Raw genomic sequence first — 22573 nt, 5'->3', positions numbered from 1 at the left:
GGCCTTTAAAATAACTCAGGCTTTGAATTTCATGATCCTGGCTTCTCTGCTTTATAAATAGAAGTGATACAAAATCAATACTTGTCATTTTATGGGAGACTGAGAGGATGTTGATATAAACAGTGCTGCTCAAGTTCTATTTTTGATTACTGAAGAATTTTAGAGAATAAAATTGGTAAAAAAAAATTTTATGCTGATTTATAGGGACTGGACAGACTCTTGTAAGAGAAACAGGTTGTGTTGGTATCCTGCTACAGTTTTTTAGGTGAGCAGCTATAAAATATTTGTTAATAAGTAATTCATATTTCAGTCTTTAATACATTTTAAGTTACTGTATTTTGCTTGTTTCCCAATAGAACAGCTCTTTCCATGTCTGAGATGGATTTGTCAAATGAAACCATCTACCAGAGTTATCAGCTGTGGTCTTCAGTATGCAGTGCTTTGTGTGCATGTGTGAATAATCCACAAAACGGTAATGAGATAATAATACCTGGAACATCTTGTCCCTCCATCTGCATGTGATGAAGCTTTCTTCCTTCAAGACTCAATTCATTTTGTCACTTTCTTGACACCTCAGATCCCCTCTGTTGGAAATAAGCTTTCCTTCTTTATGCCTTGAATAGCACTTTGCACTCTCACCCTCTCTTAGAATCTTTCTATATTCTAATCGGTAGTTATCTATATATATCTTATGGCCTTGAGTTCAAGCTGTAAACTACATGAAGGTGATGTATATCATATCTTCTTTAATCTCTCTCCTTATGTCTGACATACTGCTATAAACTATATATACTTAAATGTTTGCTGCACTTGAATTTGAGTTGTGAAAATAAGCCTAGAAACAAAAATGAAAATCTAATTACTAGTAATTCACATGTTATATATGAAATTTATAGCCAAACTGAAATAAATTCTATTTGATTTTAATTTCTTTAGATGTCAACCAGAAAATTTGCAGTTCAGTTTTTCAACATGCAAACAAATGGCTACAGAGCTATATAAAACCTGAAATAATTCGTCCTATTTGCTCATTTATTTGCCTGACTGTTGCAAATAACAGTAAGTATTTTGTAATTGTTGCACTTAGAAGAATAGATTTCTTTTAAGAATAAACATTTGCTTTAGTTCACTAATTTGCTTATAATGTATATTCATATTATACTTGGGAAAATACTGAAGCTGCTGATGCTGTTAAAAATCCTGTTTCTCCCTAATAACCCAACTCAGTTTTTCCTGTTAGTCCCTGAAGAAGCAGTATCTTTCTTCTTACCCAGTCTAATCCTTTTATTTTTACCCTTGATATTGCCTTTCCAGAGCTTTCCCTATCAATCATGTCATCCTAGTCTTCAGCCTCTCTTTAGTGGCTCCTTTCAGGGGCAACTATGTGGCGCAATGGATAGAGCATTGGCCCTGGAGTCAGGAGAACTGAGCTCAAATTCAGCCTCAGACACTTGGTACTTACTAGCTGTGTGACCCTGGACAGCTCACTTAGCTCTGTTTGTCTGTTTCCTCATCTGTAAAATGAGCGGGAAAAGGAAGTGGCAAACCACTCCAGTATCTTTGCCAAGAAAATACCAAACGGGGTCATGAAGATCAGCTCATAACTGAACAAAAAAATTTGCTAAATCTATTAATGGCTTTTTCTTACTCCTCATTCTCTTGGACCTCTCTTTGGTTTTTCAATCAAATAGCACTTATTAATATTCCAGGCAATGGAGATACAAAAAACAACCCCACTCTTTCCTCAAAGAATTCACATTCTAGAGAGGGGGATGACATGTAAATAATTGAGTCCGTATAAATATATAAATATATACATATATATACATACATATATATATATACACACACACACACACACACACACACTGAGTAGTTGGGAAATCATCTCAGAGAGGAAGCCACAGCAGCTGGGAGCCCAGGAAAGGCCTCCTACAGAAGGTGGCAGATTATCTGAGACTTGGAAGAAGCCAGGGAAAAGAAGTGGCAGGTGTGAAGAGGCAGGGCATCCATGGGCGCCAGCCACTGTAGGGACACAGAAAGAGGAAACACACGTCCTGAGTGAGGAACATCAAGAAGGACTGGGTAGCTAAAGGACAGAGTTTGTGGGAGGAAGACTATAAGGAGTCAGGCTATGAAGAGTGTGAAAAGCCAGACAGAGGACTTTATCTTTAACCCTAAAAGTAATAGAGGACCATTGGAATTGACTGGGTGAGCAGCTCATCACACAGCCAGACCTTCCCTCTAGAAAATCCTTTTGGCAGTGAGAGATGGGTTATTTTACTGGGGAGAGGCTGTTAGAGAGCTATGGTCGTAGTCCAGGTGAGAGGTGGTAAGTACTTGAACTAGGATCGTGATGGTTTGAGTGGAGGGCGATGTTGTGAAGGTATAAACACCAAGATCTGACAGTGGTTTGGACATGTGGGCTGAACAAGACAGGAGCTGGTGTTCTCTCCTCCTTTGGCTTCCATTGTGCTGATTTCTCCAGATTCTTCTCCCATCTCTCTCTCCATCCTTTTTTTAGTCAATTTTGCTACATCATCATTTAATTGTAGCTCCCCTGAGTATAAGTGTAGCACAAGATTTTTTCCTAGGTCCTTTGCACTCTTTTTCTTCTCTTAACTCCCGAAGGTTCAACTATCATCTTTACATTGACAGCTTTCAAATCTTTTCCACTAACCTCAAGTCATATCCCTAAATCTGAACAACTGTGCCTCCATCCATATCTCTGCTTCCTTACCTTCTCTCCAGTCCTGTGCTAGCTGCCGTAGTTCAGGTCCAGACCATTTTTGACATGGACAATTATAGTAACCTACTAATTGCTCTGGCTTCTTGCCTTTTCTCCAATCCAACCTCCACATAGCTGTGAAAAGTATTCATCTAAGGTACAGTTTTGACCATGTGGCTCCCTGAAAGTCTTCAGAGGATCGCTGTTTTCTTTAGAATAAAATCTAAATAAAAGCCTGGATTTTAAGGCATTTCATGATTTGACCCCTAACCTGATTTCCCAGACTTATTTCATGTTTTTCCATACTCCAGTCATACTTGTCTCTTGCTTTTCCCCTTATTTAACATTTCCCCCGTAGACTCTGGGTAATCACACAAGCTGTATAGTGTCAAGAACATACATAGTATTTGGATTCAGAAGACCTTTTGGGTTTTAATCTTGGCTTTAGGAAAAGTTCCTCCTATCTCCCAAGTCCTGTGATTCCATGGACACTTATTGAATATTTTTTACATGCAAGGCTCTATGTCGTAGCCTGCAACCATGTGACTTGGAGCTGGTCACTTACCCTCCTTGAAGCCCCAGCGTCCTCCTGAGATGAGAGGCTTAGACTGGACTACCTCTGCAGTCCCTTCCTGCTCTACGTCTTTGATCCTGTGGTCCATTCCTGGAGCAGTTCTCATCTTTGCCTTTGGATCTTTACCTTCTTCAAGGAAGATAGCCAGTGTGGTAGGATGGTAACGCCACTGGGTTAGGAGCCAGAAGGCTTGGGTCCAAAGCCAGGCTCTCGTATTCACTGCCTGCAAATGTTTTCAGACCTTGGGCAAATCCCTTAACTTCTCTGGGTGTCAGAGCTCTGGGCTTTCTCATCATCCCTCCTCCATTTATGTGGGGCTTTATGGTCTATGAGATGCTTTACATAAATTATATCATTTGATCCTTAAAACAAGTCTGTGGAGTTGGTAGAGCAAACATCACCATTTTATTGATGAAGAAATTTGGGTCAGTGACTGGTCCAAGGTCATGCAGCTAGTTTAAGTCTCTCTGGGTCTTTGTTGCCTTATGTAGAATGAGGTGGGGATGGGAGAGGAGATTAGTTTTAGTTTACTTTTAGGGTTCTTTCTAGTTTTGAACTAGAAGGAGAAAAAATTAGAAAACTCAATGATATGAGTATTCCACCAAATATATCTTGAGAAGACTTCTGTGCTTAAGTAAAACACACTGGCCTGCATTAATACAGACTCATTAATAGCAGTTATTCACATTCCAGTGTATAAAAGGACTGGTCATGTTTCAAATGTAGAGAAAACATGATCCCCTAAACTGCAAGAATCGGATACTACTCTCATGAGGTTTGGGCCTTTTCCTTGAACCTTAGAATTCAGCATAAAGGACATGGGTATAGGATGGCATACTGTCAGCAGATTGGTCAGAAATAGAGAATAGAAGAAATGCTGAACTATTCATTGTATAGGATGACACAGGGTGACCCAAGATGTTTCTCATTTTGCAAGTCTCTGTGTTCTTTATTTGAGATATCCTTTTAAAAACTGGTGAAAACTCATTTTTCTAGAGGCATGTAGATATTTCATAGCCTAACTTTAGAATTTTTTTTCATAAAAATAATTTCTAGTGTTTTTATCAAAAACGTCTTGGTTTGTGCCTTATCCTGGAATTGGGCAGGGGGGGGGGCGGGCAGGGCAATGAGGGTCAAGTGACTGGCCCAGGGTCACACAACTAGTAAGTGTCAAGTGTCTGAGGCAGGATTTGAATTTAGGTCCTCCTGAATCCAGGGCTGGTGCTTTATCCACTACGCCACCTAAGTGTCCCCAAAATTTTTCTTATAGTTTCATTTTTAAATGTAGAGAATTTTGAAAAAAACTCTTCTTTCCTACTGAGATTTAAATCTTTATGTTCCTTAAGAACACTAGAGTAAAAATAGTCTTGTTTCTTTAATTGTTCTTGCAATTAATTCCGGGAACTAGAGTTGTGTTGGGGAAAAGGAAGTCATGGCAGAATAATAATTAGTGACCACACATGTAACTAAATCTATAATTAGATTCTTAGCCTTATGCCTTGGAAATCTTCCATAAGAAAGGGTTCCAGAGAAGTCCAACAGGAGAAGGAAACAAGTAAGCCAGATTCTGGACCAGCAAAAAAAAAGAAAGAAAGAAAGAAAGGTATCTTTCCCTGCTAGTGAATCGACTGCTTGTTGGGTCATGGTGGCTGTTTTTACAATATTGGAAAAATAAATATATGTCACGTGGTTACTGAAAATAAATGAAATTTACCTCCATTCCTTAGTGTAGTAATTCATATATCCTGTGAAGTAATAAGCACATTAACTAGAATAGGTGGAATGAAAGAAATGTTCTTGGACAAAATTTATATTTGTCCTGTATTTGGACTTCATAGAGTCATTGTTGTTGTTCACTCATTTCAGTTGTGTCCAATTCTTCATGACCCCATTTGGGGTTTTCTTGGCAGATACTGGAGTGATTTACTGTTTCTCGAGCTCATTTTACAAATGAGAACTGAGGCAGACAGGGCTAAGTGACTTGCCCAGGGTCACTAGTAAGTGTGTGAGGCCAGATTTGAACTCAGGAAGATCAGTCTTCCAGACTACAGGCCTGGCATTCTATCTACTGTACCATCTAGCTGCCATAGTATTGAACAAATTAGGAATAGACAAAATTGGCAGTTTGATGATTACGATACAAAACTAAATAAATGAATCTATTCTCTATGATTCCACCAGGCCCTTTAAATTTGGGCCTTCAAAGCTTAACAAATTACTCTCACTGGAGAAGTAAAGAGAAGGTATTTCTGTGCAGCAGAAGAAAGAATGATCTACCTAACGTGTGTAGAAAAGCATAGTTAATATATTATTATATATTTTATATATATATATATTATATAATGTTATATATTCATATATTATAATATAATATAGTTATATAAAATTTAAGAATTAGTTTGTAATTGATATGTGCATAAAGGTTATTTAAGGATTTTTTTCTAGATTCTAATTCAACAATATTTATTGAGCACCTATCATGTGCAAGACACTGTAGTAGGGGCCAAAGACAAAATAAAACAGCCCTTACTTATAAAGATATTACTTTCTACTGAGGGGCTAAACAGGCACATGTGAATATAAGATAATTTGAAGAGGGAGAAAGGACTGACACCTGGGAGATCAGCAAGGATTTTATGTAGGAGGTGACAGTTTTAAGGAAAGTGAACAATTCTAATGGCGTTGAAGAGGCTGTATATTCCAGGCAGAGGAGGTCACCTATACAAAGTCAGAGACGGGGAATGGAATGCTAAGTCCACATACTAGGCCAGTTCGACTGGAGTGTAGAGTGAAAAGGAGAATTAGGACAAATGAGTGGTAACCAGAGTGTGGATTCAGGAATAGTGCATTACCCCCAAAGCAATGAAGAGACACTGGAGAGTTTTGAGTCATAGAATAACATAGTCAACTTTGGCCTTATGAAGATATTTTGGGGGAACATCTGTGTTCAGAATTGATCGGAGAAAGTGGAGGTAAGGAGGTTAATGAGAAAACTATTGCAGTTGTCCAAGGCTTTATGCAACCAGTATAATGTCACCTACAAAGAAAAGCATCCGGAGAATCTCACTACCTATAGGGTGCTCCTCTTCAATCAGGACCCCACATCCTTCCTGACAGTGGTAAATACCTTTGGAGAATACATAGCTTCCTGCTTTATGCCTTGTTTGGTATTAATAACCAGAGCATCATTCAACAAAAATATTCCTATTGTGTTTTTCAAAGACTCCTATATGGTTTTTTGGGTCTTTTTGGTGAGGCAATTGGGGTCAAGTGACTTGCCCAGGGTCACACAGCTAGTAAGTGTTAAGTGTCTGAGGCCGGATTTGAACCCAGGTCCTCCTGACTCACAGGGCCGGTGCTCTATCCACTGCGCCACCTAGCTGCCCCATTTCTATATGGTTTTAACATGTGCATGGGAAACACCTTGGTGGAGAGAACTTTTAAAGTTCCCATACGGATCCTTTTTTGTAGTTAATAAGCACAGGGAGATTTTGGATTTGCTGTCCCTTTCAGGCAGTTGTGTGTCAGTAAAGATACAATCAACTGTAGAATTTAATTTGTAAAAAAGTCTGCCCTTTTCTTTCTTCTGTTTATATTAAGGATGCCCTTCATATCAGTATTGACTGAGCTTGCTTAAATGGTCATATTTTTGCTTTCTGATATTAACAGTGAATTGTCAATGACCACATTACATTTGAACAAATAGGTGAGCCAAAGAAATTACTCTTATAAAAATTTTCTACTGATAGGAAAGCAGACCTGAATTTCTGGTTGTTTTCTTGATCACACTTTTTTGATAGCAGTAATATCTGTAATTTTTTCCAAATCATTTGGTATCTTCTCTGATTTTAGATACCTTGAAAATCCTTCAGCACCCTTAAAACTGTCTCATCTCTCTAACATGGCCTTCCTCTGTTTACAATGGGCTACTCCGGCTGCTCTTCCCACTTTTGTTTTCTTTAGTGTCATTTCTGGTTTTTTCATATAGTAAACAAATCTGATAACTCCACTCATTTTAAAAAATTATCTTATTTTTATAGCTGTCTTTTGTTTTTTATCACCTCCATTTCTGAATATATTCCTATTCAATGAGTTATTCCTTATAACAAAAAAGAAAAAATAAAGAGGGGGAAAAAAGCAGTTCATCATAACCAACACCTCAATCATGTCTGAAATGGTGTTGGGAGCAGGAAGGGAGTTGTCTCAGCTAACCCTAACTCTGTATCATTGGAGTTGGTGGGCATTGACTCCCCAGTGCATAGGCAAAATTCTTCTGTCCTCCAAAGTCTTTTGTTAACTGAGGAGATCATAAGCCTGTTATGTCTGAAACTTCAACGAAGGGATTGAGCCAGCAGAGAAGTTGGGTCAGACATCTGGGTTGTTAAATTCTTAGTGATCAGTACCTCATCTGGTCAGGTGTGAACCCACACTCACCACCCTCTACATGAAGTATACACTTGGAGCCTTGGGAGGCTTGGTGTCCGAGTTGTTAGATGGATTCTAGGTGGAAACAGGCTGAAACTATTTTTAGGGTTTAGTGAAGTAGGGCAGAGTAGATAGTGCCTCTGTGTGGTGCAAGACATTCTGAGGAGAGGATGCCTGTACATCTGGTCCCTGGATGGGATTGGGTTTGCATCCCTAGCGTCCTAGGATTAGGGATGGCCAAAGGAGAAATGGGTACTGGAACAAAGGTCTCTGTGTCAGCAGCAACTGCCACCTACCTGGCTGGGTGCTCAGTGATAATGGGAGCCTTAGGGGCACAGTAAAGGGCACAGAGCAATGAAGATTCCATTATCACGCCTAAGGACCTGCTGTCCCCCACCTGGCTTCTACCTTCCAGGGTGCTGGTGGTAGCAGAGTGCTCCAGTGTGATGGTTGCCTCAGACTGTTCAGTGACACAGCACAAAGTAGTACCGGTTCCACAGGTGGAAGGGCAACCTTTGGAGAAGAGGACCTATCAGGCCCTGGGAGATGTTGGCAAAAGGAGGCTAAGAGCCTAGTTTCTCTCTCTGTCTCTGTCTCTCTGTCTCTCTCTGTCTCTGTCTCTCTCTTTGTGGGGCAGTGAGGGTTAAGTGACTTGTCCAGGGTCACACAGCTAGTAAGTGTCAAGTGTCTGAGGCCAGATTTGAACTCAGGTCCTCCTGAATCCAGGGCTGGTGCTTTATCCACTACGCCACCTAGCCACCCAAGCCTAGCTTCTTAAACTATGGGTCGCCATCTCATATGGGGTCATGTAACTGAATGTGGGGGTCGCAAAAAACTTGGCAATAGTTAAAGATTATGTATACCTATTTTATGTACCTATATATCTGGAGTTGCGTAAAAATTTCTTGGGTGAAAAGGGGTCGTGAATGGAAAAAGTTTGAGAAGTCCGGTGATTGAGGACTAAGACATGATGACTTTCTCAAATAATGTAGTGACACAGATGAGATTAAGCAATGCTTCCACTCCTGACAGTATTTCTGGTGAGAAAGAGGACTCTAAACCCACCCAGAGAAGGGCTTGTTCTAGAGCCTGTTCTCCTGGGTGTAGCTACCATTGGTGGAGAAATGAGTGGCTTCTGAGGCAGGGACCTTGGTGTTAATGGCATCCTCTACCTACCTGAGTAATTGGTGTTCCTTTCCCCGATGATTTGATGACTCAGAAAACAGCAAGTAATGCCTCCACATAATAAGATAATAATAATAATAATAATAATAACTAGCATTTATATAGCACTTTGACATTTGTAAAACACTTTAATATGTTATTTCATTTTGTCCTCACAACAATCCTGTAAGTTAAGCATTATCATTATCCCCGTTTTATATATGAGGAAACTGTGACTGAGAGAGGTTAATGACTTGGCCAGGGTCACACAACTAAGGAAATACCTGAGGCAGGATTTGAATCCAGGTCTTCCTTACTTCAAATCTAGCACTTTATCCCCTGTGGCACTAGCTGCCTTGCATTTGTAAATAGGTGCAAGGTAGTAGGTTTCAAAGCATGGAATGCTCTAAAATCTAAGAGGGTAGAGCTCTTCCTCTGCACCCCCTCACCCACCACCTTACTAGCTCTCAGCCCAGGTACGTAGCTGCATTTTACTGTCATCATGCATGTTCAGCATTTCATTAACTTATGGGCTTTTAAACTAGGTATGTGAAAAAGGTAAGGATAGCTGCTATTACATTTAGCATATAAATATAACAAATTCATAATTGACTTTCTTTGGCTGATACTAAGGTGCTAAGATCTTATAACTTGTTTCTTGAGCACATGTACAGGAGTATTTTATATCTATTGGTGGATTGGCGGTATTATCTGAAGTTCTCATAAAACTGGAACATGATTCCCATGGGAATATGCCCAGTGCTAAGCTGGCAGTAGTGGTGACCAAGACCCTGGATGCCTGCATTGCTGACAATCGTGAGTAACGGAATTCCAACATCTGCTTGTATCGCGCTTACAGAATGACAGTGGAGAGCCGAACTTTATGTTTGGCACCAACCAAAGTGTTGGGGATGGTAGAGAAGTTCTCATTGACACTGCTTATGTTTAACATTCAATGGGAAATAAAGGTTTCACACGAGTAACTAAATGCTCGTGTCTAAGGAATAAAAAAAAAGGGGGCTGAGGTGGGGCCTAAGTCCAGTTCATGCATTCCTTGCATATTTGGAATGAATTTAAGTGTAGTGCTTTCAAGTAAATGTGATTAGTGGGAACATAATCCACTTAGTAATAAGTGCTTTTAAGCACCTGTTCTGCATGAGACACTGCTAGGCACTGGGTCTCCAACAGGAAAAATGAGACAATTCCTCCTCTTGAAGAGTTCACATTCTACTGAGGGATCCAACATCAGTCAATCAAACAACAGATTTGTATTAGTTACCTCCTGTGAGCCAGCACGGCAGCCAGGGCTAGAGGACGAAAATGAAAGTCTCTGTTCAATGAGGGGGAAATCGTGTGTACAGAGATAAGTAATTCTGGGTGTGTGTGTGTGTGTGTGTGTGTGTGTGTGTGTGTGTGTGTGTGCGCGCGCACGCTTTAGAATTACCACTGGCAGCGGTGTGGAGGAGGGACTGGCAAGGGGACAGACTGAATGCAGAAAGATGAATGAGAGTACTACTGTAGTGGTCCAGGCAGGAAGTGATGAGGGTCTGAATTAGGGAGATGACCATTTAATTAGAGAGAAAGGTAAATCTATGAGAGAGGCAGAGCTGGGATGGACAAAGCTTGCCTAAAGTGACATGGAGTTCTGTTCATTTTCTAATTTACAGCATGAACAGAGCATTGTCAACAGCCATATTACATCTGAACATACAGGTGGTCATTTTTATTTGGATTCTGTGTCAGGCAGTAAGAGGCATTAATTCCTGTCCTCTTAAAATTTCTAATATTTGGGGCATGAGTTAAGGAGTAAGAAAAATCAGTCTTAGCTTCCTGCTCCAGAAATTCAGCTGACAAGAAAAAAAAGAGTGTCCCATTAATTGAATTGTACCTCAAAGCCCACAAGGCCAAAACAGAGTCCATTATCTTTTCCCTAAACTCACCCCCTCTTCCAAGCTTCACTGTTTCTACCAAAATTCCTGCCATTCTCCCATTTTCCTAAGTTTACCCCCAAGTATTATCCTCTGCCCCCCAGTCTCCCTTAGCACCTGTGTTCAGTGAGTTGCTAAATCTTGCCACAGCCCTCACCTTTTGCATTCACAAGCCATCGCCCTCGTCTAATCAGTTTCCCTGCCTCAAGTCTTGCTATAGTTCATTCCATCTTCCATGGAAAATGTACGACTTTCCCTAAAGTCAAATTGGCCATTTCGCCTCCTTATTCAGTGCTATCTGGCGTCTCCAGAGCACCTCTAGGATAAAACAGAAGCTCCTCTGGCGTTTAGACGCCTTCACAGCTTGGCCCCATCCTGTCTCTCCTGCCTTCTTTTACATTAGGCACTCTGCAGTGCCACCAAACTGGCCTGCTTTCTGTTCTGTCCCACAGAGCCCTCTGAGATCTCCTATTCTGTGTCTTTTCATTGGCTGCCCTAGCAGCTGCAACACAGCTCTCTCCCCTGTTTCACAGAGTCCTTCTCCTCCTTCAGGCCTCAACCCAAGTACCACTTTCTACATGAAGCCTTTCCTGAGCCTCCGACTGCTGGTGTCCCCCCACCTTAACTTCCTTGCGTTTCTTTGTGTTGATTCTGTATTTCTATCTGTACTTATTGTGGATCTCAGTAGAATGTGTGCTCTAGTAAGAGGAGGGATCATCTCATTCTTTTCCTTTTTATTCCCAGTGCCTAGCACAGTGCCTGGTACACCATGGGACTTTAACAAAGGTCTTTTCATTAATTCATTTATTAGCTCTATGAGATAAGTAGTCTCACTTTCTAGTAAGAGAAACCGAGATTGAGAGAAGCTAAATCAGGGGCTGCTAGGTGGTGTAGTGGGATAAAGCACCGGCCCTGGATTCAGGAGGACCTGAGTTCAAGTCTGGCCTCAGAAGCTTGATGCTTACTAGCTGTGTGACCCTGGGCAAGTCACTTAACCCTCATTGCCCTGGTAAAAAAAAAATGTGAATGAGAGCAGCTAAGCCACTTGACCAAGGTTATTCAGCTCATAAGCAACAGAGTCAGGACTCATAGGATGTTAGAACTGGAAGGGATGATAGAGATAATCTCATTTAACTCCCTGTACTTCCAGATGAGGGGCAGTGAATTGCCCAAGGTCATATCGTTAGTGAAGGATGGAGTAAGGATTTGAAACCAGGATGTTGTGATTGTCAGGCTAGTGTTCGCTCTACCCATTTGTTTCTGAGCCTACTAATGGTTAATGAGTGATTTAAAGTTGAGAGGAAGTACTGTCAGAGAACAACCTTGCATCATCATTTATTTATTTATCTATCTATCTATTCATTCATTCATTTATTTATTGCGGAGCAATGAGGGTTAAGTGACTTGCCCAGGGTCACACAGCTAGTAAGTGTCAAGTGTCCAAGGCTGGATTTGAACTCAGGTCCTCCTGAATCCAGGGCCGGTGCTTTATCCACGGCACAACCTAGCTGCCCCACAACCTTGCATTATTAATATTAGTGAGATCATGACTTGGTAAAAGCACATTTCTGATACAGAGATTTATGAGGCCAAGCCAGGGAAGGAGAGTATATTATCTTCTTTTATTGTGTAAGAGGATTCCCAGCAACCGTAGTGTACAGATGTTCAGATGATCCCCAAAGATAACGTCTTCATTGTTCAGAGGACAACCCTTCCTAGTGTGCTTGTGGAATGAGGTTTCATTCAGGCAGATAAGATTCCCCACAAGATCCCAGAGATTGTATATGTCCCCAGAAGGAGTTAGAGAAGGCTTTGGAAAATAGATAATATAAACATATTTGAAGTTTTCTAACACTTCCTCTTCCTTTTTTGATTTTCTGTACTTGCAGCTGCTGTTGGGGTCATACTAGCCAAATACCACATTGTATCAAAACTTCTGACACTGCTACTTCATGAGAGTCTGGATTCAGGAGAAAAATTTAGCATTATTCTTACCCTTGGGCATTGCACAGAAGCTTGTGGTAAGTATGGGCTTGATACCACAGATGACTAGGAAAGCACTTCATGCTTTTTGTTCCCCAGTAAGCCCAAGTCAGCATGGACTATTGGAAAGAATCCTAGACTTGGAGTCAGGTGCACCTGATTCAAATCCTGGCTCTTCAACCAATACTTTCTTCAAGTCATTCAACTTCTCTAAGGCTCAGTTTCCTTATCTGTAGAATGAGATGATCTCTAGGGCCTCTTCTAGCTCTAGAAGGTCCCCTGACCTGAGTTCTCCCAAGTATTATTACAGATCCTCCTGAGACATAACTTCCTAGTCTTTAACAGATTCAGATCCAGTCAGTTTCTTTTTCCTTGTTTTGATTCCCTCCTTTTAGATTTGAACTGGATATTCCACCAGAATATTGTCATTAGAAAATAAAATCGAAACGACATGTTAATGTTTCCCATCTGCTTAGCCAACTGTAAGTCAGGTTGTGTACAGGGGAGCAATGCTGGAACCTAAGTTAAAAGTTAAGCAAGACCTGATTTCAAATCCCAGCATAGACATTTACTAACTGTGTGACTCTGGGCAAGTCACTTAACCTCTGCCTCAGTTTCCTCATCTGTAAAATGGAGATAACAATAGCATTTTTCTCCCAAGTTTGTTGTGAGGATCAAACAAGATAATATTTTCAAAGTTCTTTGTAAACCGTAAAGCACAATATAAATTACGGCTAGAAACCACAATAGATTTCATGAACTTCAAATTATGACATTTCCATACAGGACTCTAAAATTTCTTACTTTTTATATGGTTATTCAATCTTGGGGATATAATTTTAGAAAACAAAAACCATTAATCTCAAATTTAATTAAGTGGAAAACTTGAAAATATGGGGAAAATACACCACAAGGAAAAAGTACAGAATTAAGAAAAAAGGGTTATTTTCATCAGATCATATTTATTGAGTACTTTACATATGTTTTAGGAATTTTATTTATAAAAATCCAACTTCTTCACAAAGTGTTATTTTTATTTTTGGGGGTGGGGCAATGAGGGTTAAGTGACTTGCCCAGGGCCACACAGCTAGTAAGTGTCAAGTGCCTGGGCTGGATTTGAACTCAGGTACTCCTGAATCCAGGGCCAGTGCTTTATCCATTGCACCACCCAGCTGCCCCAAGCCACATTATTTTAACAAATATTTACTTACTGTGTACCCAACATTGTGCTAAGAGCTCTGGGAGGTAAGAATAATAGGAGATATATTCCTGCCCTCATTGAGTTTATAATCTAATGAGGTAGATAAGACTGTATAAATGAACAAAACAAAAAAACAGAGCAAAGTAAACAAGAAAGCATAATGAATTTTGAAGTTATGTTTGATACTAAGTATTATTGGAATTCAGAGAAGGTAGGGCAGGTGTAGACTCACAGAGTAGAGGTGGCTCAAACTGGATATCAATTAAATTGAAGAATTAAAACTTGAATGATAATTTTTTTCAGTGGCTTGCCTAAATTTAGAATTTTGCTAAGAACAAAAACAAACAGATAGGGGCAGCTAGGTGGCGCAGTGGATAGAGCACCAGCTCTGGATTCAGGAGTACCTGAGTTCAAATCCGGCCTCAGACACTTAACACTTACTAGCTGTGTGACCCTGGGCAAGTCACTTAACCCCAATTGCCTCACTAAAAAAAAAAAAAAAAACAGATAGGTAAGGTAAAGTAAAGGTACAAGTCCCTTTTACAGCCTCAGTTTCCTAATTCATAAAATTGAGGTAGCAGTTAGATGAAATAGTCTCTAAATTTAGCCCTTTCAGCTTTTTTGTTTTGTTTGGTTTTGGTTTTTTGTGGTGGTTTTTTTGGCGGTTCAATGAGGAGGGTTAAGTGATTTGCCCAGGATCCCACAGCTAGTAAGTGTCAAGTGAACTATTCACTGCACCACCTAGCTGTCCCCTTTCAGCTTTCAAACTCCTTTTCCCAATGATTATTTTTTCTCTAAGTTCTATTTGAATCCTAATATTCTATCATCCTGCGATTGTTATAAAATTCTAAAATAAATTCTTTTGAAATGATATTTAAAAATCAGAAAAATGTCAACTTGATTCCATAATATTGCATATCGGATTTGTGAAAACAGCTGCTCCTGAGGATCTTCCAGAGCAGGAAATCATGCAGATTGTCCAGTGTACCATTTCTATAGCACCAGAGAATTTATAAAGCATTTTGCATATGCTGTCTTATTGGATCCTTACAGCAACTGTGTCATAGAAAGGGCAAGGGTTATTATTCACATTTTAATGTCTTCCCAAGTGAGTTCTCACCAGGAGTTTATGGTAGAGTTGGGGTCAGAAAGTAGCCTCAGCCTCAGCCTCAGCCCATTTACTATTTACATAACATCAAGATGACTGCAGACTTTTAAGATTCTCCATGGCTTTTTGTTTTCATCTTCTGATGGTGATATTACTAATTAAGAAATGCATAAAGAAATGCATGTGAAAAAACAATGGGACTGACAAATACACAGATTGAATTGTGTTAGCCTAAATGAGTTGATTTTGCATGTTTAAGTCAAAATTTGGATAGGTTGGGGGTATTTTTCTCTAATAAGGGATGATTTCCACCATGGGATATCTCCTGAGAGATGGAGAGAGTACCTTAGATTTTCAAAAGCTGAACCTTTGGAGTACAGGTTCTGTCTAGGCCATTCATTCTAGAAAAGTTTAGAGTACAGAGATACAGGGTAATGTTTTTTCACCCAGAGCAAATGTTGAAAACCATTTGTTTAATTGTAGAGGAGCTGTGACTTACATTAGTAGAGAAAGAAATCTTTGACCAAGTATGGTGATTTATCTAACTATATGTATATAGTAAATATATATTTTTATATATATTAATAACAACATATACACACATATTCATGTCCACAAGTAAAATGTTACCACTTGACAAATTGACATGGTTTTTTTTTTTCTTTTTTGGTGAGGCAGTTGGGGTTAAGTGGCTTGCCCAGGGTGACACAGCTAATAAGTGTCAAGTGTCTGAGGCTGGATTTGAACACAGGTCCTCCTGAATCCAGGGCCAGTGCTCTATCTACTGTACCACTTAGCTGCCCCACAAATTGACATGTTTTTAGAGGAAAGATTACTGCCTTACTGCCAGGGTTGAAAATATTTTAGTGTGTGTGCTCTCTCTCTCTCTCTCTCCCCCCCTCTCCCTCCCTCCCCCTCTCTCTCTCCCTCCCTCCCCTTCTCCATTTCCCTCTCCCTTTTCTCTTTAATTTTTTATTAGCTTAATGAACAACATTTTTGCTTAGGAGAAATCCTCTATCTGATCTATTGGAAATTCTTGGAACTGCTTAAAATTACTGCAAGAGAGAATTAAAGTGTGGTTTAATGTTGAAATAATTTATTGTCACAGTTTTTCTAATATTATATATTATATTTCATAGAAGAGAATCAGCTACATCTGTTTAAAAACAATGGTCTTCCATTAATGATCCAACTTTTAACTGAATCACAGAATGAGGAACTAAATAAAGCTGCTACCTTTGTGCTGCACAACTGCAAAAAAATTAGTAAGTTTACTCTTGATTTAAAAAACAAAACAAAACAAAAACAATTCTTCCCTTATAAAGATTTATTTTTATTTATGTTGGTGGGAAAGAAGAAGAAAACCTTTAATAACCTTAGAGCATTATATAAATATGACCATGGCATGATGGGAAGAACATTGACTTTGGAGTCAGAGGACTTGAGCATGAGTCTTTTTTTTTGAGTATGAGTCTTAATGATATACCTTAGTCAAATCGGTTACAGCAGAAAATTAAGGTATTGAACTAAGATTCCTTCCAACTCCATAGCTATGATCCTATGAGGGATGGATGTTTACCTTGGAGAAGAGAAGATTTAGGAAGAGTCATGGTTTCTATCTTCAGGTTTTTTGTTTTGTTTTGTTTTGAGTGAGGCAATTGGGGTTAAGTGACTTGCCCAGGGTCACATAGCTAGTAAGTGTTAAGTGTCTGAGGCTGGATTTGAACTCAGGTACTCCTGACTCTAGGGCTGGTGCTCTATCCACCGTGCCACCTAGCTGCCCCTATCTTCAGGTATTTTAAAAGATGACATGTAGAAAAGGGATTACCTCTGTACTGCTAGGCCCCACAGGACAGAACCTGGACACAGGGTGGAGATAAATTTAGGCTAGCTCTAAGGATAAACTTCCTCATAATTAGAACTATCCACTTGTAAGTAGAATGGGCTATCTTGGAAGGTACTGGACCTCGCTCTTACTAGAGTTCTTCACTTGTTCAGTATGTTTTAGAAAGCATTCTTGTCTTGGCACCAAAGAAGAAAGTACACTTCCCTAGATTCTTGGTGGATTGTGGAACATTACCCATACAATTGTATATGATATTGAATTATTACATATAGTTTCTTTTTTCCACTACATACTTTTTTTGGTATAATTTAATTTTTTTTGTGTGGGGCAATGAGGGTTAAGTGACTTGCCCAGGGTCACACAGCTAGTAAGTGTCAAGTGTCTGAGGCTGGATTTGAACTCAGGTCCTCCTGAATCCAGGGCTGATGCTTTATCCACTGGCCCCCTAACTGCCCCCTATTTTAAATTTAACATGGTAGCTCTAACACTATCCTGTGTTTGTTTCATTCTGAACTTCCTTTTGCTCTCTTCTGTTTATTTTTTTAAATGACTCATTAAACCTCTTTGTTTTCTTCATTTTTGAAATATCACTATTATTACCCTTGTGGTCATTTCCAAATTTCCCCCAAGAAAGAAAAACAAAAGCCTTCCTTGGTAACAAATAAATATCGTCACTCAAAATAAAAATGATTTTGTCTCATAACTACTTAAATATGTCTTTTTCCTACTAAACTTTGTCTTATCTAATGTTTGTTATCTCCTGTTCCCAGTACCTAGCATAGTATTCTTTGCACAGTAGCCACATATTAAATGCTTATTGACATGTTTTGAGAAGGTAAGCTAGATAGGTTAGTAGATGAGTCGATGAGCAACCTTTTTTTTTTGTTTGTTATTGCCTAGTTAAATCACTAAAATGACAAAGCTTTGTAGTAAATGATAAATTATCCATTTTTATCCATTTTACAAAAGCAGAGAAGTTATCTCTAAACCTAGAAGAATTTTCTTCTGATATGAATGAAGCTCAACAGTTGAAAGAATTGAAGGTGAGAGAGAGGAATATTGAAGACTTCTGGAAGAAAGCAAAAGAAATTCTTCACAGAATAAAACAGCTTGAAAATAAAGAAGAGGAGGTCAGCCTGTTTATTTTGAGGGACATAAAGCCTCTTGCAAAGATTTTTGTTGAGGTTGGAGGCAAAAATCCTTTCTAGAAGTGTTTATCACAAGTGGGAGAACTAAGAACATCTAAAATGTGTGATCAACACTTTTCATTTGAAAATATAAACCATGATAAAAGGAAGCTTTCAGATAAGGAAAGGAGCTAGCAATGACAGTTGAGCAGATCATTTCAGTTCTTCACTGTGTGTATGTAAATGTGCACATGGGTGTGCATGAGCACATGAATACGTAGGTGTACGTGTGCATGTATGTATGTGTGTGTGCAAATAGATATGGTGGGATCATACATTTAGACTCAGTAGGAACCTTCGAGATGATCTAGTCAGGTTCCTGCATTCTAACCTGCCTCAGTGAGAAAAGTGACAGAATTTGAACTTGGATCCTCAGTCTTCATTGCTGGTGATCTCTACACTACCTCATGAGGCTTACTTATTTACATATATATACATGTCTGTATATAACAGAGATCTATCCTTCCTCTTCAGTGTTATGTATTTACATATGTATGTGTGTAGAGAGAAAGGGAGCAGATGTTACACACATATATATGTATCTGTGTATTTTCTCTGTATAACAGAAATCTCTCTTTAATGTTAATGTTACCAGAATGTCTTTTTATAAACGTTATTATTCTTGCTTTTGGACAGATTGAAGAGGTTTTGATTTAATGTTCATTAAAGGATAGACAGTTTCTTATTGACTGTTCTCCCCTAGTCATCAAACACTTGAGGAGCTTATAATCCGCTAGATATGAGGGTCCCGGCCTCTCATTTTATAGAAGTTGAGTTACTATTTAGAATAGCAAACAAACCTCTGTTTCCAGGCCTGAAAGTGCTGAAAGAATGTAAAGGGCATTTTTGAAGGTCAGGGCTTCCTGTTCCCCCAGAGCATTGGTGGACCTTGTAATACAGAGTATTACATTCCTTCAGGGCTTTACATTTTATCAAGCACTAATCCTACAACAGCCTGTGAGATAGAGAAGGCAAGTGTGGTTGTCACCCTGGTAAGGAAACTGAGCCAACTTGCCCTTGGTCACATAACTAACAAGGTTTGGAGCCAGGACTGGAACATGGTCTCAGTGCTTCAAGTCGGGGGCTTCCATGGGTTTTTAAGCCCATGATTGAGACCTCACATTTACATTCCCAATGTGACCTGTATAGAAGACAGCACAAAGAAAGGAAACCATTTCTCTCTTCATTTATTTTGTTTTCTATAAAATGTTTTTCTGTTTTTTCCTCTCCTAATCTAAAATTGAGGTGTTTCTCATTACTTAGAAAAATGTATCTCTGTTATACGTTGCAGAATTCACCTACATCTTGTATAGAGAATGTAAGGAAAAGCAAAAAGTGGATAGATCTCCCTGGAGTTATTTACTTGACATTTTTCTGTTACAGGAAAAAATAGAAAGAAGAGAATTGGTTGGTGATTCTTTTCCAAAGAGCTTATCTATGCAAAATACATCAAAACACTCCAGAGTGGATGGCATTAATAGAGGTGTTAATGCAGAAAGAAACCACCCCAAAAAGCAGCATCAGGCTCAGAGCTGTGAGACAGTTGCTGCAGAGTGGTGTGAAGCCTCTGCAGGGCATGAGCCCCAGGATCCGTCTTGGAGTGACAAGGCAAATCCTGTCAGCGCCTGTTATAAAGAGCGTGGGCCGGCCAACATTCTGAGCACCGCTAGTGTGCCATTGACTGCCAATGCCCTCAGAAGTCATGGCTTGTACAAAGGAGCAAATTGTGAGAAAAGGGCTTTGTCCTTACAGCCAAGGTACAGTATGTAAAAGGGAAACCTAAGCAAAAGCGACAAAGCAGCCAGGTGTCATGGTTTTTACTACTATTATTATTTATTTTATTTTATTTTTTGCGGGGCAATGAGGGTTAAGTGACTTGCCTGAGGTCACAAAGCTAAGGTGTAATGTTAATGTAAAACATCCCACCTTCATACTGCTTCAATGGATCGGTGATGTCACTGATGTTGGTACTGCCTGCACCTGTGCAGATCCCAGCCCACTCACCCCCTCTCATTCTGTGATACTCTGGTCAGTGTCCTGGCAATTCTCTCCTGGAATTCCCCTCAGTGTGCTGGGAGCTTTCTTTTAGATCTTTGGGTGATATTTGGGTCCTGTGCGGTCAGTGGGCTCTTCATTTGTAATCTGCTAATCTTACCATATGACAGATTCAACCCCTTTTCTGGTCATATAACTATTTGATTATATATTTCATGCTGCTTTGTTTATGGAATTAATTCATTTTTGGTAATAATCCTGTGGGTCAGTTAGGTGGCACAGTGGAGAGAATGCTGGGCCTGGAGTCAGAAGACTCATCTTCCTGAGTTCAGATCTGGTTGCAGACATTTATTAGCTGTGTGACCCTTAATCCTGTTTGCCTCAGTTTCCTCATCTGTAATATGATCTGGAAAAGGAAATGGCAAACCATGCCATTATCTCTGCCAAGAAAACCCCAAATGGGGTCATGACTAGTCAGACACGACTGAAAAATGACTGAACAAAAAATATGCTGCAGCCTATTTATACCTGCCAGGTCCTTCTCCTCTGCCCTTTGGGTGAGTAGTAATTTTGATTCTTCAGAGACTGTGGTATTCCATGATTTATAGCCCTATGGCATCATAGGAAGACTGTTGGCATTATGAAGATTAGTTTCTATTTCAGGAGGAAGCGTAAGGTTACTGAAAGCACTGCCCAATTTCCCAGATTTAATCCTGCCCACTCTGTTTCTTTTATTAAATTCTGGGCCAGCTCATTATCCATCTTCAGTCTTTGTCCTTGACCTGTTGGCTGGTTTTCCCACTGTACATCAGTGTCTGCAACAACAGAGAGCCTGTCTCCCCTTGATTTTGCCTTTCTGGATAGTTCGGCAAAACCCTTCCATGCTTCTGGAGTATCCACATCATTCCAGGGTTTGATGTGATCAGCACAGAGTCCTCAGCAGGAAGGAGAAGTCGGGGTATCCACAGCTGCCTGTGCTGGTTCAGCTTCATCCCTTGTCCCCCTGACCGCGATGGGAAGAACAGGCAGGGATGAAGGCACTAAGTCAGATCCAGTCTAGCAACGCTTACTGAAAGCTGCTTGGTTATAGGTAGGGAGGCTTGTGGGGTCAGACAAAACTAACAGAAATGTCCTTCCCTCTTATCCTCACACCTGAGATAGCGACAGAAGTGAGGCCTTGCTTGAATCCCACAGCAGCTAGAGCCTTCCTCCTCCCTGAATTATGTTGTATTTCTTTTGCTTATAATCATGTGTTCTTTCCCCCTATGGAATGTAAGCTCCATGAGGCCAGGAACTCTCATTTCTGCTGTCGTATCCCCACGACTGAACAGAGTCCCTAGTCAGACCATTTGAATTTTTCCTGTTGACTATTCTCTATTTGACTGTGTGTGTGTGTGTGTGTGTGTGTGTGTGTATGTGCGCGCAAGCGCAATGGGGAAGTAGTTGTACCAACTGATGCTAAAGAATCTTTGTGGGATTTAGAGTCCGAGGGGATGTTAGAGTCAGGATCACATAAGTTTTAAGCTGAAGGGCTGGAATTGACCCCCCAGACCATTTGCCTCTAAACCCAGCACTCATTCTCCTGCACCTAACCTTGTGCTCCTTCCATAGTCTCAGTATTGAGTCCAGAACACTCACTACCAATGCCCCAGCACTGAGAGTGTCCTTCCTCTGTTCTGAAGATGCCACTAATCAGCTTGGACTTCCTCCGATCACTTCTTTCCCTTTTTTCTCATTGTAACTTGATTTTACCTATATGAAAATGTTGAAGATGGAGAGGAAAACGCTATTTGATTTGTTCTAGGCTCCACACTTCTCATGGTGGCTGGAGCCTTCAAGCCCACCTCCTCATCCCTCTGTTTTAGCCTTAGTCAATCATGATGCCTTCTGGTTCCCAGTTTCCTTTAATAGCTTCCCTCACAGCTAAGGTGGCTCATCCATATAATATCACGTTTAGATTCACCTGTGTTTGGGAGAGGGATGTTTTCTTTCCATGACAGTGGCCAACTTCTGACATGGTTTCTACTGAGTAGCACTTAAAATACCTGTCGATTGGAAATAACTTTCATGTAGGTCCTCTGGTATTACATTTGCCATTTATTAGGCAGACACTGAGCCCAGAGTAAGAGCAACCTCTACCTGAGGGAAGAAGAAGCAATGTACAGATTGGGAGCTTATCCCAGGTGAATCTAAAGGCCAGGCCATGCTGGCACTGTTGTTTCTTCAGACTACCAAAATCCACATATGCTTCGATGGACAGGAAAATCAATTGAGAGTGAAAGGAGGCAAGACAGGATGCTCAAGGCATTGTCTCTTGTGTGACTCAGCCTGCTTTACCAAAGCTTTGGTCATTTTGTGGCAACTGCTTCTGTTTTTCACTTCCACCTCCATTGATCTGCTAAAGTCACCCTGAGCTAGGTCAGCTAGACCCTCC

The 22573-nt window shown here is 40.1% G+C and overlaps 1 protein-coding gene across 1 annotated transcript in view; it reads left to right on the top strand.

Moving 5' to 3' along the window:
• TERB1 (telomere repeat binding bouquet formation protein 1) overlaps nt 1–22573 on the top strand; it is a 51497-nt gene that overhangs the window by 8069 nt on the left and 20855 nt on the right. Inside the window, exons 5-13 of the mRNA XM_043981187.1 lie at nt 205–265; nt 357–472; nt 937–1059; nt 9555–9707; nt 12709–12840; nt 16251–16376; nt 17927–18087; nt 19020–19136; nt 19528–19901. Of these exons, the coding sequence (XP_043837122.1) occupies nt 205–265; nt 357–472; nt 937–1059; nt 9555–9707; nt 12709–12840; nt 16251–16376; nt 17927–18087; nt 19020–19136; nt 19528–19901 (1363 nt within the window). The remainder of the gene's footprint in view (nt 1–204; nt 266–356; nt 473–936; nt 1060–9554; nt 9708–12708; nt 12841–16250; nt 16377–17926; nt 18088–19019; nt 19137–19527; nt 19902–22573) is intronic.

The sequence above is a fragment of the Dromiciops gliroides genome, chromosome 2 (genome assembly GCF_019393635.1).
Source record: "Dromiciops gliroides isolate mDroGli1 chromosome 2, mDroGli1.pri, whole genome shotgun sequence".
NCBI lineage: Eukaryota > Metazoa > Chordata > Mammalia > Microbiotheria > Microbiotheriidae > Dromiciops > Dromiciops gliroides.
The sequence above is the reverse complement of the archived record's forward strand: the minus strand, read 5'-3'. Positions and strand labels throughout refer to the sequence as shown.